The sequence below is a fragment of the Pundamilia nyererei genome, unplaced genomic scaffold (assembly GCF_000239375.1).
Source record: "Pundamilia nyererei isolate P.nyererei 1_Seehausen unplaced genomic scaffold, PunNye1.0 scaffold00226, whole genome shotgun sequence".
Taxonomy (NCBI): Eukaryota; Metazoa; Chordata; class Actinopteri; order Cichliformes; family Cichlidae; genus Pundamilia; species Pundamilia nyererei.
In genome coordinates this window covers 408,770-430,338 of record NW_005187627.1, presented here as the reverse complement: position 1 = coordinate 430,338, position 21,569 = coordinate 408,770, and the positions used below count along the sequence as shown (strand labels likewise).

The following is a 21,569-nucleotide window of genomic DNA, read 5'->3' as shown; positions in this document are numbered from 1 at the left end:
TGGGGAAAATATGACAATGGAGTTGAAGTACTTGTTTACGCTCTAAACATTAACACTAATTACAGTTGCAGAGTGCCCTGTGTTGGACAAACTATGTAATATCAACACTCCTAACATGGTTGAAGGGTGTTTCTCATATCTATTCCTTATTTCTTAAATTTATCAGTCATTTTAATGCAAATATATCGAAAATATTGTCTTATTTTCTGGGGGAGCCCAGAGATCAATTAACAGATGTCCATAAGCAGCGGTGAGGTCAACAACTACGCTACTTCGTGATTTCATTTCAATATGCTTTTTGTTATTTTTGTGATCAAGAGAGCCCCATGCAGCTTAATTTATAAACTGTGCATTTAATACGTAGAAAGCAAAGAGAGAATCTCACTACTCTGAAATGATTAGATGGGATTTTAAACAGGATACTCAGATGACTAAGTCAGCCTTAAAAGAAGCTTTTTGGAATCGTTGCCATTAATTTTGCTCATGCACACTCATAAGGCTGTGGTTATGTTCATATGTCAGCTGCTGAGACAATGAGGATTGACTGCATGACTAACTATCAAAGTGAAACCATGTAATGAGTTAGCCAGCCAGCTAGACTCTACGGGCTCTTAATTCACCCTGACATCCCATCAAAAGTTAACTGCATTCAAACTTCATAGACTGCCCTCTACAACCCCAGGGCTCCATCAGCCATGGCTGCTTGGGACTGTGTCAAGCAGGCGCAGATGTGCTCAGCTTTGAATATTTCTTAGGTGCAGAGTGTGAGGGAGGATAAAAAGAGAGAGAGAATGATGGATTGAGAGACGGTGGAAAAAAAAAAAAAGTTGGACGGAGACTTAAAGTAAAAATCCGAAAGACAGACACAATGAGTCAAGTGAGACAGAGCTGGAAAGAAAAAGACAGACCGAACTGACCCACTTTGCAAATACATATGAGCTAAATATAACTGCTTTTCACTTTGGCTTGCTGTGATGCTGCTTTATGCCTGTATTCCAGGCATAAAGCTGTTAGCATGCTCTGCTTCAAAGGCAGACAGTAAAAGGGTGAAAAAATAGAGTGTCTTAATTTAGAACTGAGTAACAACTATTAATATTTAATGAAACTCAAACTTCCTCCATTTGCCCAAAACAACAGAAACTATTACATATTAATATCAAAAGTTTTTGACTCAAATCTCATCAGTTACCAGGTACGGTATACAAGACATGCTTTGAACCTTTCACTTGTTTTATTTGAAGAAGTTTGAAGCTGCTTTACCAATATAGCAATCCTAGACATCGTATATGTTTATATGTGTAATATATTTCAATATCAACTAGCTTTTACTGCCTTAAGATACACGTAATGCTTACAATGCAGAGTCATGATTCGGTATCACAGTGTCACTTCAAAAAGCAGAATTCATATAGAGACACAAACTGTTTACATTCTTCTGCTTTAAGGAGGGACCGGCTGATTAAACAGCCATCAGGCATGATGTGACCAATGCAATTTCTCCATTAGTTCCAGTCATATTCGATCAAGCCATGGTTGGTCAACCAACATGGTAATGAAAGAAACCCAACACTACAGCTCTGTGTGGCCATATGTTAACTTGACAGAATGACTGTATGTAGGCCTCACGCGGCACTCATACAGTTTACTATGCAGATATTAAAGACAACCCAAGAAACAAAACTAGATAGAAGATTTAAATACTGGAAAGGCGCACGAGAAAAAGTCTGTCCTTCTGATTCTATGGTACAACACCACCTCTACCCACCTTTGCCAAACACTTTGACAGCCTGATGTTCATATCCACTTCCCTGGAGCCTATCCCAGCTGGGCACAACCTGGACAGGTCGCCAGTCTGTCGCAGGGCTAACACATAGACAGGAGACAACCAGCCACACTCACATTCACTCCTGCTTTCACATCTATGGGCAATTTAGAGTTTCCAATTAACCTACTAACCCCACCAACTGCATGTCTTTGGACTGTGGGAGGAAGCCGTAGTACCCGGGGAGAACCCACGCAAACACAGGGAGAACATGCAAACTCCACACAGAGAGACCCCGGCCTGATGGTGGAATTGAACTCACGACTTTCTTGCTATGAGGCAACAGTGCTAACCACTGGATTTTAGTCCTTTAATTGATAATTATAGGATATTATATCTAACCTATTTAAAAAAAGGCACTGTAAGGCACATCTAAAAGTGCTCCCTTGATGTTTTCAGCAATGAGCTCATTGTACCCCAGCACACTGCTGTTCTTCAACGGCCTGATTAAATTAGTAGTGTTCTAATTAGCTCTGTTGCCACCCCCCTGCAAAACACTTCAACTGAATTACAATTAACATTTTGTCCATTTTTGGCCTTCACTGTGGAGTACTGCTGTAAGTGGAGGATCTGTTTCTGTTACCAACTGCCTTTGCTCATATAGTTTAACAGAGTACTTCTGAAAGTACAACTACTAGAAAAGTTGCATTTTAAAAATGTAATTTTACAGTTATCCATCTTGTTATGGGCCATATTCACACACACTTCCTAACTGAACCAAAGCTCCTGTTTATTCCACCTTAAGAGAACTTTAAAGAATCAGCTTCACAGCACTAAAAACGCCACATAACGATTTTCTTCACCTGACAATGACTCTCCATCTGTGCCCACTATATCATCAGTGACACCCAAACTCTCAGATCAGCAGCTTCAATCAGTCAGCAGAATGGAGCGCAGATGACTTCATGGTCACCAGGGACTGAAGCTGACACAAAGCCAAGTTTTTGCACTTGACACACCGGGGTGCCAAATATTCACAAAAAGCAGAAAGGGCATCCTTTTGGAAAGAGACGAGAAGTGCACAAAGGGCCGGGAGCGCTTTGCAAGGATGAAATAAGCAAAGAATGACTGGAACATTCAGCAAAATTTGTCTCCTCCCCTGGGCTTAATTTCCCTGATGGTCACACTTCATAAAGGTCGATAAAGTTACTGTATACAGTAAATTTTGTTCTGCCCTGTTTTGCGGTACGGACAAGAACCCATGCAATCAGCCAGGTATTTTTACAATGCATTTTTAAGAATGCCTTCACGGAGGTTAGACAGAAGCTATCTGCATAAAACAACATTATTGTCTTCATTAATTTGCATATTCATCACTTCTAAATGTGGAAAATTTACACTTTTTCTCCCTTTCATCGCTATAATTCTGAGAACAGAATTAGCATATGGCTCATGATTCAAGTTGATTGAGCTGTACCATGAAGCATCCCGAGGCTACAGACGACACTTTAAATACAGTGAGAGGGAAGTATTAATGCAGGTGTGATAGGAATAGATGAATAGAACAAAAACTACAATTTGTAATGGTGCTTTTAAATTAGAGAGCTGGTTAATGGTTACATCATTTTTTTCCAAATGCTAAGGATGTAGTTTTGTAGAACGAGTTTTATTATTCTTCAATCATCTGTACATACATTGTGTTAAACAATGTAGTTTGAAAAGTGACACTAGGCATGCAAAAAATGTGAAAAAACATTTTTTTTTATGTATTTATTAAGTGCAATTAGGATATTTGTTTTGGATCTATGGTACTGATGTACCCTTTAAACTTCTAAAGCAAATCAAGTTGTTCCTGCAACAAGAAACAATATTAGCACACATCCTCATTTTCCTCATGAGATGCAGGCTTAATATCTTAACTAATATAGTATTTCTACCAAGTGAAAATAGGCTTATTTGTTATTAATATACTTAACTGAAAGATGCCAATTGTACCTTCTGATGTAAAGTGAGCCAAACAGTACCTAGTTAATGTCAAACCCATGCTATGGAAGTCACCAGAATCAATATTTTCAATTTATATACTGTAGGCACAGTATGCTGTTCATGTACAAATGCTGCAGTTCTTCCAGAACTACCAGGGGCATCATATGCCTCCAAGTGTTTTAGAAAAGAAGAGGAAAAAGAGGACACCCAAAAGCAGCTAGCGCAGCTGCTCTGACTATATGATAAGAATAGCATAGTTGGGTATGGTACTTTGCGCTTCAGGTGGATAGCCCAGGGGTGATGCTCTCTGGCTTATTTCAGGCCAAGCGAGAGAATACTTCCAATTTAGCAAAGCACCTAAAAGACCAGCATACAAAACTTAATAAAGAATTCAAGGTGAATGAGTTTCAATTTAACATCAATTCAAAGTATTATCCTTCTTATGTTACCATTTTTTAGACAGATGTCCCTGTAGGCCAAATTGTTTGCAATGGTTTACATGAATTAGCGTTAATATTGTATATGCAAAATATAATGTTGACATTTCAAATAAACAGTCTGTCACCAGCATTTGGGTACATGGAATATTCACTTTGTAGGAATAGAAAATAGTGTAATTTTGCTGGTACTGGTACCAACTACTACATCCCATGGTATCACAGCATCCCTAGCTCACACGTTAGTGTCACTTTGGTTTGGTTTGTTGTGCACCTCTTGATTTTGTAAGATGGCCAGGTGGAAGACATGAGTGTGTCTATACTCAGTACAGGAGCTCAAAGATTCCCAGAGGACTGAGAGCAAGATGCTGCAATAGTCTTTAAACATGAGAAAAAACTCTACAAGCACACCCAGTCACACCCATGCAACAACAGTAAGCCAAACTTTAGCCCACTTTCCCTACTAAATCAGTCTTTTTCTTTAGGTTGAATACGTCTACATATCTTGATTTGGCACACGTTTTTAAACCAGATACCTTTCCGACATAACCCTCTGCATTTATGTCTTCCCCTGGTCTCAAACAAGTGGCTTTTAGATGTTAGCTGAATTTATCAACCACTACACTGCGGAGGTACTACCAAGAAATCAAAATAAGAAAAGGCATTAAGAAAACATACCATATTTTATTAGTTTAACATTAAAGTCATTGCCTTTTTTTCTGTGTTTTTTAATTGGTCCTTTTACTTGTACAGAACACGTTCTAGTAAAACTGAGGGAATATAAACTAGTGCTGCGGAAAAAGAAAGTGTCCAGACCAGACACACTTGGCCTTTCCTTCTCCTGGATTTCTTTCTCTCAAGCTGACAGTCAGAGACAGCAATGCAAGCTGAGCCAGCTAAAGCACTCAGACCAGGGACAGGTCCAATAGAATTGTAATGAATAACCCATTGACATTTGTTAGACAGACTCTTTCAGGTACATGCCCTTTACATCAATCCATGGAAGTAGTGGAAATCTCTGCAAGTCTGTTAATGAGAAAGTCTCCTTTGTGCACGTTGCTTGAGGGCATGTTTGTGCCTACCAATACTTTAATTTTCTATTTTTAATTTTGCTTATCTCTTATGCTAAACTCCAGGCAGCAGCACTTTAGTATGGTACATCAAACATGGCTGTAGGCCTACCTAAAGGAGGACGATTGCACAACACTGCTCTCCCTCGACATTTGCTGCATCTTCTGTCATCTTAATCCTATTCCTGCTGAGTAAGGTTTGAAAGATCCTCGTCCGATGTAGTAGCTCCTTATTAAATTGACTAAGATGTAATCCCATTCCACTGACTCAAATAAACATGTTTATTCTCCTAATTCTATTCCTGGGCTAGATCCGGGGGAAGGATTTGAAATGAGTTTTCTGAATGGGTGCACAGACAGGCAGAGCAGGGCAGGGCAGATCAAGGAGGCTGGATGTATAGAGGCAAATAGAAAGAAGGGAAATGAACAACCTCAGCCACAGGGGTAAACACTACTGCGACTAGACTTGGGGTCCAGCTCTTGCCGCTTTCTATATGTGTGTACATGCACACGTCCACATAATTCATGGTCCTGACACATGTTAGCCTTTTAGTAGCTTGCCTGGTTAAATTATAATGACGTTAGCACTGGAAAAATGTAGAGCCTCTGTCATGCTGATAATAACAATGAATGCTGGCGGCTGAATGATTAAGACGTTTACTATGTGGTGTTCTCACCCTGATTGCGCTACCGGATCGCTACCAGCTATAATCAAATTCTGTAGGAGACACAGCTGCTATGCTGTCCTACAAAAATTAAAATCTACCCAAGATTATCTTAAAACTGAGTTATCTTATAAAACAGTTTCAGCATGGGCAAGTTGCAAGTGAGGGAATAAAACATCACCTAGCAGGTCTGAAGGGTTAATCAGATACACTGGAATGTTATCACAGCTACACTGACTTGCTGCTCTGAACAGATGCTTGCAAACAACAGATTTTAAAAAATGCTGTAACATAAATAAAACAAGCTAATCTACTTGAGCTTATTCGATTTAGTTGTGTTAGGGTATGTGGAAAATGTTAAGCAAGATTTAATTTGCTTAATAACCCTGTTATTGTTTTGGTTTGCAAGAGTCCTCCTGCATTGGCGACCGCCTGTACCAACACTTTCAGTTTGACACTATTCTATTTTTGGTCCCAACATGGCCTTAAGGCACCAATGTCTTCTATCAGAACTGCTGTTCAGAAGTGCTCACACCTTTCTGATGTGGGTGCGTGTGACCATTTCTGTAAAGTTCCCAAACCAACAGTCCAACATTAACACCCACTCATCTACTCCCTCGTGCTTCATACCCAAAGTGAGCCAGCATTTAAACTTCTCTCTTCGCGTCTCTTCTTTAATTTGAAACATAATTTCTGTCACATAAATAAATGAGTCAGACACTAATACACTATTATACTCATATTTTAACAGTACTGCGTCCCTACCCTCCATACGATGGTTAGCTTCACACTCAGTCATTGTACCAGTACATTTATGATACAACCTTTAGTCAGCAGAACGCTAAAATAAATTTCCCCCATTAAGTCATGACTTTGTTTACATAAGCTGTTATGAAGCAAGGTCACTTGATGTCTCCATCTGTGCTAAGGGCCCCAGGGGAAATTATCTTAAGCTACGTCACTAAGGATCCTGTGTCAAGTTTCTGGAGTATAACCTCAGTGCCTATCAAATTAACTACATGTCAGAATAGACATCCCAGAGATGCACTGATCAACCAGCCAGGTACCAGAATCTGACAATTTCCAGCAGTCTTGGCTTTCACCAGTGACCGGTCAGTTAGCCTCATGTATGTCAGATGAGATGGTTGGTTTCATGCAATAGCAAGAAAATAGTCATGCACATACTTACTGCCATGCTATAAGCAGCATGCATGACGGCTGTGGCCAGTACTCAGTCTGAGTGTAGAATACACAAAGTTTGCCAAAGTAAACCAAGGGGGAACCCTAAGTATGAAAATCTTCCTAAAAACAAACCTAAGCTGAACATGTCCAGTTGAAGAAGCTAACGTGGCTAAAGCTAAAGCTATTCAGACGCAAAGCTAGCCACCAGCTAGCAGCCTCAATATGAGCGAACGATCAAAGCGAAAAAGAGAAACGGGTCAATGTTTTGTTACCTAGTGAAGTTATTCTGCAAAATTGAGTAAGTACCTGTGATTAGTTTTGTTATATGACTGCTGCATGCACTTATTTTCTTAAGGTAAAATATATCAGCAGGTAAAGATTCATCTTCAGTTAATTACAGTATATGTAGCTCTTTCCAGTAGCACAGCACTTTATATTTAGTTGCTTCACCAAGAGAAGATCCTAAAACTTTGCTAACAACATTTTGCATTGAGGAAATGTTGACTTTTGCTCGCATTCTGTTTTGTCAGTTAAAGGTCTATGAAAGAAAAATATGAATTGTTAAAAAGTTAAAACATCATCCGAAGATCACTCAGAAAAAAATTACTGGAAATTGGAATGGGACAAGAAAATTGCAATCAATACACATGTACATCAATCTCCAAGTTGTTCTGAGCAATCAACACACCCTCACTTACTCAGAATCTAATACGTGTCAAAGAGTGTATCAGAAACATGACCATCTTCTTTCTCAGATTTCACTTTTTTCATTTAGACTAGACTTTTTTCTAGAATTTTTTATGCTAACAAAAAAAAAAAGCAGTGCTTGTACAAGAAAACAGTGGCCCCTAAACAGATCATTTAAAAGAAGCTATAATCAAATTTCACACCATTTAAAGCCCTAATTAAACCTTCCTCTCGAGTGTAAAGCAAACTATTTGCCGGCTTATCATTAAAGAGCATTGCAAACATTTGTGCTTCCTTTGTTATTTTGTGTAAACTGAATCGGCTAAGCACAGCTAATCAAAAGTGCCTTTCAAAGTAAAGCTCAGTGGGGTCCTGGGGTGGCAGTCTCGAAAGCCCTCATTTCCCAAAGAGCTTTTTTGTCCTCTCATAGCTTATAAATTATTAAATATCTGACCTATATTCTCTGTCTTGGAAGGGTTGGTGGAGAACTGGAACAGAACACAGTGACACAGCAGAGTTGTTGTGATGTTTTTTTTGTTTTTTCATGACATCTCAAATTAAAAGTGATGATGCTGCCGCAAGCTTTGTCCCACCCGCAGGGACAGTTTAGCAATAACTGCAGAGAAAACAATGGTTTTAATTAGATCTGATCTAAAAAAAGAAAAGAAAAAAAAAGGAGGCATTTTTAGCCAACTGTGGCAAATTTAGAAGTAGAGATCAGTGAGCATAGGAAACCAAAACAGGAAGGAGAAATAACAAAAGCAGGACATATAATTTAATATACCTGCACTGTATGCAAACCTTACTTTTATTTTCTGTTTGATTGTTTAATACGGCGGTCCCCAACCCACGGTCCGTGAGTCGTTTGGTACCGGGCTGCAAGAGTTGAGGCTCGGGTGTCAAATTGATGGTTTTCAGGGGGTTTTATCGGTTTTTATCGTTATTTTTTTTTAAGCGTTTTTATCGTTAATTCGGTTTCCCTGGGTCTTTTCCTGTGTGTTATGAATCAATTTTATTTATTTTTTTGGTAGTGGTTTTGTTTTGTTGCATTTATCCGCGACACCTTAAAAGCAGGTCCGTGAAAATATTGTCAGACATAAACCGGTCCATGGCCAAAAAAGGTTGGGGATCGCTGGTTTAATTTATAAAATGCTCAAATAGAACCCTGACCAATATAACTTTTCTGTTTTAAAAATAACAAAACACAAAAAATCATGGAAAATCTCTTGTATTCAAAAAAAAAAAAAAAGACAAATAGTCACTGATTAATTTTGCAACAATAAACTATTTCATTTGACAGGTGATTTGACTATAGAGAGCTTGGACTCAAAAAGGTTTAGTGCCCTTTGCTTAGCAAATATAACACAACAGCAAATAAAAACATACTATGTCATAAAAACATCTACAAAGTCTTACCGGTACTTAATTAAAAGTTTAGAATCACGAGGAGAAAACTGAGCTAAAAGCATTAAAATTAAAACTACTCAACTGCAAAAATACATCCTTGTGAGTGTTATTAAAAACAGGAAGTGGCGCTCGTTTATGTGTCCTTACAGATTAAACATTTAATCGTTAGTTATTATTCATCCCTGGCTCTGTTCCACAGCCTGTTTTTTGTCCTGTCTCCCTGCCCCTCACTCTACGGCCACACCTCTCTGGAGGTTTCTTCCTGTTAAAAGCCAAAAGCTTGCTCATGTGATTGTTGAGTGTGCCTCTCTCTTAATGTAGAAGCGAATATTGTTGTGATTTGGTGCGATATAAATGACACTGAACTGAATTCAATTATAATTATAGAGTTGAAGTGTGTGCCTCTGTGGTTACTCACATAAATATGTGGGATGATTAATCAAGTAATCTAAGCAAATCTGCACTCATGTTTTGATGTTGGACTGAATCTTTGCTTTACTGTCAGGTGCTGAACTATTTTACTTCTTTGGGCCTTGAAATAAAGTGTGAATTTAATTTTAGGATCATGCAATTCTAGATAACTGAAACATTACAAGACACTCTAACCAAACCCCGAAGCTCAGGTATACCCAGTGTGATACCCACTCAGGTATCACAAACCCAAAGCCTCCTAAGTTCAATGTAAGATCCTTTTTCTATGTCTTTTATAATGTGAAAAATACAGCTGTCAGATGAAAGTAAACATTTCCCTCTTCAATTTAAGGAAAAAGTGAATCAGTAAGAGAATACCATATTACTTTCTTCTACTCTGAGTCTCAGTATTTCTGTAGCATCAGTACATTTTACCTTCAGCATAAGGCTCCGCAGGATGTTTCTGACAGCTTTGGAAAAGTTTGTGCGAGCTTGGTTTGTGTGTGCGTGTGATTTTCTTTCAGATTGTGGCTGTTGCAGCTTCAGTGAATAGGGACGTGACTCATAATTCATCTCTGTGAGTGACACAAGTAAATGAATCGTGTTCGAATGCAAAGAGTTATTCCATAGCTGCATGAACTGCTCAAGCCTTAAGTGGTGACATTTTGTTAGGATTGGCACCTCTATCTCCTATAGAGGTGCCAATCCTGTAAGATGATTTTGGGAGCATTAAATCATTTGATGGGAAAAATGAAGTGATGTCATGACTTTTAGCTGTGGTGTGGCTGAGGACTGATGCTATTGCTACTTGAAGAAATGGATGAAACTGGACAACAGACAAACTACGCAGCTTTGGAACAGAGTGCATCTGCAGACAGCCTTGCTCTTACAGCTTTGAATGATGAATCTCAAGAGGTGCATGAATGAAACTATACAGGGGAATATTCTGGAAAGGTTGTATCTAAGATGCTTTGAAAAAGATGACGTCTCTATACCTGTTGTTCAGCTATCTGCCCTATTAAGATGCAATATCATCGGAGCAGTAAAGACACAACTTCGTGGCTGCAACATTTCTCGACTGGGGGCCAAACACAGAGCTTGAGAATGTTTAAAGCGGCCTCGAACCTTTCAATAGGTTTAACCAATGAGGGGAGAAGTATGATCAACGGCTCTAGGGGCAAGCACAAATGCTTCACTAAAATCTTAAACAGGACCTTAACATTAGAGAAAATGAAGGGAACAGCAGTCAGACAGCATTTATCTCATCTCGCTGTTTAATCTGTGCTATCAATGCCACTACACATACATCCTGGACAAAACAAAAAAACCCGTATCCTCACTAAGATAACTTAAACCAAAGAAAACAAGAGAGACTGGTTCAGGTCAGACAATACACAGACATGGCTGTGCACACAAACGTCCCACATAAAAAACCTGATCTTGGCTATGCAAGCACTTCGAAATGTCATACCAAACATACCTGCGTGGGGAAATACACAAACAAAGGACTGGAGAAGCCCTCTCAAGCGAGAGAGCTGGCTGCACTCAATGCGTTTAAAGCATGCCTCTGACATACCTCTCATTGGATTCTGGATCCACAGGATGCCTCCGATAAGGTGAGGAGACTGGCCGAGCATTGTGACTCACTGACTGCCACTTCCCTCACCTCAAACGTCCGGAGCGAGCACCTTAACTAACTGTGTATTGACACTCACGGGGAGAGGCAGGTGACCACCCCTGTCCACATGCCACACCACCTGCTGACAGGCGAGCAGCCTCTAAGAGACTGTTCTTGTGGAACAGGTTGAGCGCTCACACGGCGCGCTGTTGCATCACGAAAAAGACCCGTGAATAAATCCTAGCAGAGATGGGTTTATCTTAATGTTCTCTCATAAAAGTGATTCAGGATCCTCCAGAGAAAATGCCGAGGCGACCGTGTCAAAGGACTTCGGCGATCCTCGGTCGCAGACCTGTTAACCGGGGCTCCAATCGCAGAGCAACGTCGAGGCGCACAGGCTGCCACAATGTAAATACAGAAAGAGGCTGCGCGTTAACACGAGGCTTTATGGTGTGTGATCATGGATCAGCACTCTGAATACCAGCCGTACATTGATTCAATTGTACAGCGTAATAATAGGCTCGGAGAAGATGACCAAAACGGCGCATCTAACGCTGACAGAGCAGAGGCTACAACATCACCCAATCACAGCCTTTCACAGCTGACCTGACTGTGTCTTGGCTGAATCGTGTAAATCCTTTCATATGATAACTATACTATTGTATGCAATATTAGAAAGGACACAAAAAACCTGACACGCCGGTGTGGACAGCGCATTATGAGGCGCCTTACCTTCCACGGCCATGGTGCTACTCCACAGATTTGGGCATCACTCGCAAAGGGGAGCAGACGAAATGTAAAAGTCAACGCTCGCTCATTGTACCTTGTTTGGTGTGTTATCACCACTTTGCTGCGGGCAAGCCGGAGCGCACAGCTGCTGCCGCGCCTTAAAGGATTCTGGGAAGTGTAGGCTCAGCGCTTACTGGAAGGAAGAGGAAGTTTCCTGGGTTTTGCAGAGAAAGCAGTTTTAGCCGTAGCTGGAAACAGCGAGGCAAATGTCTGTGTACGCAGCACATTTCAACGCAATTAAATCAAAGTCTGCAGGACAGAACACACACACACACACACACACACACACAAGTAAAAAAAAAAAAAGAATAAAAAATTAGCTTACATATTATGTGAGACAAAGCACGCCCACTGGATCAAGATTTTAAGCTTGGTACAATTACACAATGGAAGCCAGGAGCTGACATATAAGATAAATCCTGTTGTCTACGCAGGAGAAATAATTTGCTTCCTCCTATTTAACTAATTAGGTCTTTGGTCAGTAGTTCATGAGCCAAATGTTTGAACACAATCCCACCACTTTGTTACTGTAGCAGCTAGAGAACAATCAAGAGTTAATTTCACTGATAATTACATTGTAGCTCTTTGTCTGCCTTACTGGATCCTGATAGAACAGTGGAGCTTTCACACACTGGGGCCTGATGACTGGATGTGGCACCTCCTTTGTCACCTTCCAAATCTGTTTCAAGTCCATTGTTACATCAGATGCTTTTGTTGTTGTTATTATTATTATTATTATTATTATTATTAGTAGTAGTAGTAGTCGTAGTAGTATTAGTATTAGTATTATAGTCTAAGCTCAATCTGTCACTATCCAGGTGGTCTGTGCTGTCACCATATCTCTTGAGTGAATGATATATCTATGACAGATTTTAGATTGACATGCTAGACAGTGCTTGACCAACATCATCGAAGCACCAAATTCGGGATCTTAAAAATTAATATAAACCCTATGCTGCCTACAGTGACTACAGTCCAGTGGTCACTACAGTCATCACAAAACTATAGAAACCCTTTTTAATCAGGGTATAGCATCAAGTCAGTCAAATTTCTGGGATATTGATCTAGTCAGTTAGGTAGCAGAGGGGATTGTTAATCAGGTTCAGCTACTACTAACAGGTGGATTATTGAGGCAACAATGCAGGTAGAGGCCACCAGACATAGTAGTGGTGGACAAGCAGAGGAAGATGGCCGTAGTGATTGATGTAGCTATACCAAGTGATCGCAATATTAAGAAGAAGGAACATAAGAAACTTGAGAAATAACAAGGGCTGAGAAAGGAGCTGGAGAAGATGTGGAGGTGAAGGAAACAGTGGTCCTCATGGTAACTGGAGCCAAGCTCGAAGGATAAAGACAGCCCCGTGGGAGATTGGGGAATTAATATATATGTTACTGTTACTAGTACTAATTACGACAGTACAAGCATTTTCCAGAGAATTATGTCTTCATTACTTAGGAATGCTGCTCCCCTGTTGAGCTACTTCTTGTAGCGACACAATATTATATGTCTTAAACACAAGATGGCGCCAGAGCCTTTGCAACGTCAGTTTTCATTCAATAAATCCAGACTTTCATTCAATATAATCTGACTTTCATCAAATATATTCGAGTTTCATTCAGTATATTCAGATTTCTATTTTAACTGAATATTTTCCTGTTCGCTTAGTCTTCAGCCAGGCTGTGTCCCATAATGTGTCTCGCGGCTCTACTCTAGTAAAAGTGGAACGTTTTGTTCAAAGAAGATCTATGCATCTATGATCTATGCATTAAGTAGATGTTTATTGCTTTTTTATTTAAAGATACAGGAATTAAACTCCATCGAGCCAGCAAATTAAATCGACTAATTTCCAGTTTACACGTAGTTGTATTTTTGTTGGATACAATACCATTCCCGTATCGTGTAGAGGACGGTGAATAATGGCATTAAAAGTATACAGTGAGTAATAGAAAGATGACAGATTGCCAAAAGAAAACAATTACAGTTATCAACACCCGTTTTCTCGATCACTGATGTGTGCAATTGGGCAAAAGCAGTAGGTTAACTACTTTATAAGGATAAGAAGAAAAAAATAGTAATTATAACTTATTTTCATGTAGATACTTTATCATTTTAGATACTAATGAAAATACCCCTAAAGAATTTTGTGCAAAGTGCAATTCCTGTCCAAAAACTGAACAGATGATGCTACGGTCCTCAGTGTGCAGTGTTGTTGTAGTTTGGATCAAAAACAGCCATAGTGGAACTGAATGCTGATAAATAAATGAGACACAGACAAAGACAATGTAAGATAATTGCTGGTGGTTAATATGCTGCATTCTCATGACCAATAGATCAATAGACCTATCTCTTTTGTGCTAATTTTGAATGAAAGCAGTGTTAATATCACAAGGTGTAATTTTATTTTTTTATATTCACCCTATGATGTGGCCACTGTAGGTTTCCCAGACCCTTACAGCTGTGATCCTATCTTCTCCAGTGATAGCAAATTAGGTGCCACTTCCTGACCCGACAGAAGGGGAGAAAGAGTACTGAGGCTGGACTGCAAGGAGGAGAAAACAGACGTCATGAGGCAGCTGAATTTGTTTGACAGCGATGAAGCAGATCATACTTTGTGAACACAGTGCACAGTTTATTATTATTGCTTGTCACTTAATTGTAAATCCCTAAAATGCTTTAAAAACACATAATTGAATGCTGAAATATCAGATACACCTCATTGCCACTTACAGGAAGCTGAAGCAGAAGCCACAAGAAGCGCAACGATAACAACGACAACAACGACAACAACGACAACAACCACAAGCATTCTGTGAACATGAACACAAAGAACTATTTAATTATTTAAGAATTATTTAAAATTGGTGTTGATTGTAATTATAGTAAAAATGGTCTCACCTGTCTGCTTGGTTGTTTAGGTCAAAAGGATGAAGACGCGAATACTGAAACGTGCGCCTAAGTTTAGGCAAAACTGTGCAGCTACACTCTCCAGTTTACAGCAAGACGCAGCCTGGTTCATTTATACTCCCTTTAGTGCTTCAACATACAAATGATGGGCGGTATTTTCTGTTAAAGCATGTTTGCATGCATATAATGTGTTCACATTGAACACCTGCAGACTTCACAGTTGATTTCACTTTTTGACTAAAATTACCGTAAGTACAGATATATAAGCAGGAAACAGATACATTTTAGTCTCCCATTATCAAACCATCCCTAGGTGCTGCTCGGCAGTGATATTGCATGCTACATTCAAAATTATATGCAGATTTGTCCTAATTAGTTAAATGGACTGATTCTTATATAGCTGCGTAGCAAAGTTTGAAACTTTACAAAATCACATGAAATCTTTAAGAAAACGTCCTTGAAAGCAGTCCTTGAGTGGGATTTAAGTCTGTATGTGAGCTTCAAGAGGGCTGTGTGAGTACACTATCCAGTTTACAGTAAGAAACTGGCTACCATGTGTACATTTATAGTGCCTCACATTTGAATTAGGAGATAAAAGTTTTCACTGGTCTGTTGCACAAGTATATGCAGTAGCTGGCGTTCAAATTTATAAAGTATGTCAGCTAGGCATGTTTCTCATTGTTAGCATGTTAGTAATCTGAACATGACTGAAAATCCTGCAGAACCAGATTATTAGTTGTTCTTGATTTTACTAACCACCACTTTACTTAACCACCACTCGGCCTTGTTTGGCAGTGATATTGTCTGAAACCTCCAAAACCTTGTGCAGACTTTTCCTGTTCACTTGGGGTTCAGCCACTCTGCAATGAACTAATGGATATCTGGTTAAGAACGCTTCCTTGAAAACAGTTACTATTTAGAATTTTAAAGAATATCATTTTAGTTAAAGAGCTTTACATAATGGGAGTTTATGTTATCAGCTCTTACATGGTGTCTCATGGTGATCCTGTGTTCTTGACAGACATGTCAGGGTGTTCAGTTCCAGTCAGAATACAATGTTCTATTTGATAGAAAGGAAAGGCAATCTGCATATTTTTTTTAATCATACAAGGAAGAGGAAGACATGGAGCCCGAGCAAAGACTAAAATAAAACCTGAAAGAGGACTATATCACCTTAGCAGCCGTCGATCACTATTGCACATTTTATTTGTTCATCTTTTGTGCTACTTTGTCCTCCATCATTGTTTCTTGTGGTTTTTGGTTCATTTGCTATTTATGAACATATTTAAATGCAACTTTTACAACAGAATAGAAAGGTGTAATGGACTTTTTCTGATGAGAGTAGCAAAAGGGCATGTCTGCCTTCTCAAACCTAGATTAGAGAATGTTGACATTAAAAAAATGTAACTACGCCGTTACAGTCGGAACCAACCATAACACTAATAAGCAACTGTGTAGTAAAAATACTTTGTTTGGACACTTTTGTGATAAAACTGATCAAAAAGATCTACAAAGAATTGGACCTGGCTGATGTTTCAGTTCATTATTTAACCACATGCAGCTTAACCCATTTCACACTCACCACTCACCACGATATTAGTCTCGTTTATAGCAGGCAACTAAGAGGTGCTACTACACTCAAAAAAAAAAAAAAATTAATTGGATGAACGTAATTTTATCTTGCCACTTATATTCCATCTAAACAAATCATGTTATATTAATCCATCTTGGTTGTGTTGTGTCAACACGATAAATGTGTGTAGGTTTAACATAATATTAACATTCAATTAATTTGATTTGATGTTTCTATGACGAACGTAATTAAATCATGTAGCATCTACATGAAATTCAGCAGCTTAATTTGTTCTTGTTGAGATGACATGATACAATCCAGTAAGAGTGGCTGGATCCAGGCAACTAACCGCTCTTACTAGATTGTATGATGTCATCTCAATAAGAGATGGTTTACCTGGTAACATTACCTTCCTAAGCGAGAGGGAGGGTGTTGGGGCTTCTTATGTGTGTGTCTTTTGTGTGCATCACCTGTGTGATGGAGGGAGACTGCAAAAGGAAAGTGCACAGTCTGTCTCTGAGAGAGTCGCTTGTAATCCTCAGACCCTGCTCAGTCTGTAAATTGCTTGCTGATGAAGCTGAATGTTCACTGCAGCCCAAAACGACCCTCAGGCAATCAGACAATGTCCAGGTGCTCCCGGAGGCCAGTCCAGCCCTCAGCTTAGTAAGTGATTAACTGGTAAACATATCCAAGCATTTATTTTTATCATTTCTTTTTTTTATTTTTAATCCCAAGACAAAAAGCATCACAAAACACAGAATACAGCAAGTCATCATAGGCTACTGCATGATTAGGAATCCAGCTTATAACTATAATTTTGTTCATTTCAGCACTTTAATTTTGACTTATTCACACTTTACTGCTGTGCACTCCTGTAAAGCCACTGACAGTTGAGGCGATTAACACTGATTATCCTGTTCTAATGTGATCTTGTACCAGCACATCCTCTAATAGTAAGCAAAAGCACCTCGAGCAACACACTAAAAGAGGACAAAGTGCTCACCAGGCCTCAGTACTCCCCAGATTGTAGAATGATCCCAAGCAACAGCCTGATCAAAGTAGACCCTTTGCTGCAACCCACAGGAGGTTTTCTGCCATGTCTTAGTGCAAAAAACCCACAGGGCAGCCACAGCTGTCTTGTGGAAATGACTTAAAGACTATTAGCTGTCACTGAGGACCTACACAGTATTGGCCAGGTGGTTTTCATGAAGTGGATTTCTCCAATTTAATGAGTTTTCTCATTTTCCCTTGCAGTCTTGGTCAACCTTCGATACCATTTCAAAGAGCTGTGGTCTAAAAGGCCACGGTGTTTTAAAGTACTGTGGCGTTCCACTGCATTGTGTCTGGTGTAGCGCAATGAAAGCTGAGCTGCATGTATTCAGGCAGCGAAACCCAACCCATGTTTGAATTAGTGTACAGAATACTGCAAAGCTGCTGATTATTTGGTACGTTAACACATGCTCAAGTATCTCATTAACATAAACCATGAAGTGAAAAAGAGACACTCGTGATAATCTGCAAGCTACTCTGAATGGATTTTAAGGAACCAAAACCCCAACACTTTATCTCTTCAGCGCTTGTGATTTAAAGCTTTTAAGTCTCTGCAGATTTCTCAAAACACTGAGCAAGACAGCTACAGCTCAAACACTGACAGAAAGAGTCGTCAAGTATCTACCAAAATAGCAGCAAAAGTATTCTTTGGATAATCCGTAGAGAGACACATCCGCCGAGCTCAGCTTGTATCCTTTTGATATTGTTCTGCAAGTGTCCACCGAGTAGTCCTGGGTCAAACTGCATCTTAAATCCTCCTCTTAGCGCTGTCTGACAATGACGGGGGTTATTTCAGGTTCAAATTCCAGTGTGCAAGCAAAGAAGCTGTAAGAGGATTTCAAGAACAACTTTGACCCAGGTGTTAATATCACACCAGAAGAGTAATAATAACTCCATCATCCTGGCCTTGCCACAGCATCTCGCCCTCAAACTCCACTTTCCCATGTTTCCTGGCTCTCATCAGAATCCCCACCACCTTGTCAGAGATCCGAACGTATCTGTCAAACAGTTCTCCAAATGTGACCCGGGTCTTTCCATCTGGGTCCGGATCGGCCATAGTCCTGATCACATAGCACATGTCGTCTATTTCACGGTGGATATGTTTCTCCGCACGTTTGGCCCTTTCTGCCGTCTTACTACCCTCCTTTGGACGTCCGTAACCCTCTTGACCTTTCTGGAGGCGGAGGGACATGGAATAGTCATAATCAAAGTATTCACTGAAGGGGTTGAGTTTCTGATTAACTGTGTGTTCAGAGGCCCAATTCTGCCAGCGGCTCTTGAGATTTCCCACGCTGCTGTATTTCTTGGACAATGTGTTGATCTTGTTGGCATCCTCAGCTTCTTTTTTGTAGCTGTGAAGCATGTCAAGTGACACAACAAGTCAATACAAAATGAACAAGACACTCAGTACTGTTTTTTATTGTTATATTGGTTATCATTTCTGCTTCTCTCTTGGCCAGATCTGATTTGAAAAAGAATGGTGTAATCTTAATGAGAAAGTTACCTGTATAACTAAACAGGGTTTCAGTAATCAACAGAAAGAACTTGTGGTTTTACTTGCTTTTAAGTGTAATTGTTGGAGACAAAAATGATAAATGTGTGCAAGTTTTTGTGTGGTCTAATGAAAACATCCAGTCTGTCAGCTCAATTCTCTATTTCTTAAATATTGAAAAGAAGTAAAGAGTGTTTGAGTTTTTAGAATTTGTTGGATGGAAGTTGATTTGGTGAACATTTTATACTCCCTCTTAACATTTTCTTTTTTGAAAACTTAATTCTGAATACAAAATGAAGCCCAGTGACACTACTTACATTGGAACTGAGGATCTTTTTATTCCCACTGCTGTCTCAGAGTCTTCTTCACAGTTGTTTTCCTCTGCTTCTTCTGAAAAGCTTGTTCTGTGTGTTTTATCTACTTCCAGTCCCTCTACATCTGCCTCGAGGGGCCCACTGTCCTCTTTACGCCCACAGGTGAATCCCTCTCTTGGATCTCCTCCTTCTTTAACAAGCTTCTGCTCATTCTCCACCTGCTTCCAGCTTTTGGTCAGCGATGACACCATGTTGGAGCACTTCCTCCGACGGGTGGGCGAGCTTTTCTTCTTTAGCAGTCTGTCAATCTCCTCATCTGATGGGAGATGCTCCCTCTTGATTTTTTCTGTCAGGAGCCCAATACCTGCACTCTTCTCCTGAGCGCTGCTGGTCACTGTCTTCACCACTTGCTTTGTCTTGATAAAAGACGCCGCTGGTGGCTCATCCGATGTCTTAACCTCACCAGTCTTTGATGTCGTTGTTTGTGTAGCTGCGAGACCTTTAGAAGCTTCTGTTTGCTGCGTTTGAATGGATGGAGGCTTCTTTGAATCCCACTTCTTTTTGGGTTCCTCTGGTCCACCCAGTGAAGACGGAGCCCAGCCGCTTGGCTCGCTGGCCTGCTTGTTCTCATTCTCTGTCACCCATTGCTGCCAGCTGCTTGCCAGGTTGCACACCATGCTAATAGTGCGGAGCTTCTTGATGTTCTTGTTGCTGAATGGTTTCCTTTGGGAAGCTTGGCCATTGTGTTTGTCTGACATAGTTGTCTCTATTAGTCTGTAAATACAGGCACAATTAATCCTCACAAGTAAGCTGTAAGATTTGCTAAAATGAACTCATAACCTCTGCCTGACTCGTTGTATCTTTGTTGCCTCTGTTTCCCTGCTCCCACACACAGCTCCAAACTGGGGAGTGTAAACCCTAATGGTGGAAAGTATTCGAGTCATCCCAGGCTACCAACGTGATCGTCTTTCTCTGACACTGGTCACCCCCATGCACTCATGTTTCATCACAGATTAAGGCGCTTGTAACTAGAGGTGAACAGGGCAGTAGACCAGAAGTTTCTGAATTAAAACAAGTGCTGTTGAACAGAATAACAAAAAACTTACCATTTTATATGCATTCAACATCTTCATAGATATTAATGATGATGATGTATACTGGGAGATATCTGCAACAATTACACAATATTCTACTTCGCGTTGCTAGCTTTTGCTAACCTTTTGGTTAAAGTACTTGTGACTCTTGATAAAAAGTATAAACCTGTCTTACAAAGTCTTACAAAGAATACGTTGAACTCATAAGCAGTTAAACCCACTTTTAATGGTATCATCTTTACTGCCACAAGCTGACATTTTTGGTGTAACACAAGGTTATGGTGGCTAATGTTAGCCAGTGTTGTGAAACTTTAGAGTTGCTGAGCCCATTTGCTGATTTCCTTGCTACTATAAAGCTTTCCGTTTTACCCTTTAACTGTCTGAATATATTTTGTGGTCAAGGGGCTGCAGTATTCACTGCATATAGTGGGGCTTTAAGGGAACGTTTCAGATTAACTCTCTGAAGACAACAGTGATGCATGAAGTAAGAAGGAAAGAAATGCAACAGTACATTAGTATAATGACTGAAACTAGCACCACTGAAGGAACAATGGGCTGGGACGTCAGTTCCTTCGTCATAATTATGCAAATTCACATGACCATGAAAACAGAAATATTCAATTTAAATTACAAATTCAGCACCTTAACTGTGTACTCGACTAGCTTTTAACGGTAGCTAGTTAAGAAACTGGTTATAAAGAAAAAGAACAAGTATAACAAAAGGAAACTCTGGGGAGTTTCAACCAGGAAAGAATATGATACCCGCAGAAGACTGGGATGTCTTGCTTACGCATGCAGTGGTTTAGTCTTCCAATGCAGAGGTAAGGAAATCTCATCTCACTCAGTGGAGAGTGGCATGTATTCTGACGTTAGCAATATCATCAAAACATACTGCAAGCCTTAGGGGGTTTTTAGTCCTGTTTTAAGAGCTGTTTTATTTGAAGATGGTTTTATGTGTGTTGATTTTACATATGCATGTCTGATGAGGAAGGGGCCTGTTTATAAATAGGACTTGGAACACACACACGCACACAGGCATTAAGTTGCATCTGTTGGCAGTCTGTCATGGAGGGTGGAAGTGACTCAGAGAGCATCAGCAGAGGACATGTTCTCAAACCAACTCAGCG

At 39.9% G+C, this 21,569-nt stretch overlaps 2 protein-coding genes across 4 annotated transcripts in view; both read right to left on the bottom strand.

Moving 5' to 3' along the window:
• Positions 1 to 12,120, bottom strand: part of samd12 (sterile alpha motif domain containing 12) — a 125,199-nt gene extending 113,079 nt beyond the window's left edge. Inside the window, exon 1 of one of the 3 annotated variants that reach the window (XM_013914815.1) lies at positions 11,958 to 12,120. In XM_013914815.1, coding sequence (XP_013770269.1) covers positions 11,958 to 11,970 — 13 coding nt within the window. In that variant the 5' untranslated portion in view covers positions 11,971 to 12,120. Of the gene's footprint in view, positions 1 to 11,183; positions 11,697 to 11,957 lie in introns of those variants that run through there. The other 2 variants (XM_005748659.1, XM_005748660.1) reach the window with 2 other exon arrangements.
• A 5,089-nt stretch (positions 12,121 to 17,209) lies between these two features.
• abrab (actin binding Rho activating protein b) lies at positions 17,210 to 20,252 on the bottom strand. The gene is made up of 2 exons (XM_005748658.1): positions 19,352 to 20,252; positions 17,210 to 18,894 (listed from the first exon to the last, which is right to left on the bottom strand). The coding sequence occupies exons 1-2, from the start codon at positions 20,104 to 20,106 to the stop codon at positions 18,411 to 18,413; spliced, it is 1,239 nt and encodes a 412-aa protein (XP_005748715.1). The 5' UTR covers positions 20,107 to 20,252; the 3' UTR covers positions 17,210 to 18,410.
• Positions 20,253 to 21,569: the final 1,317 nt, after the last annotated feature.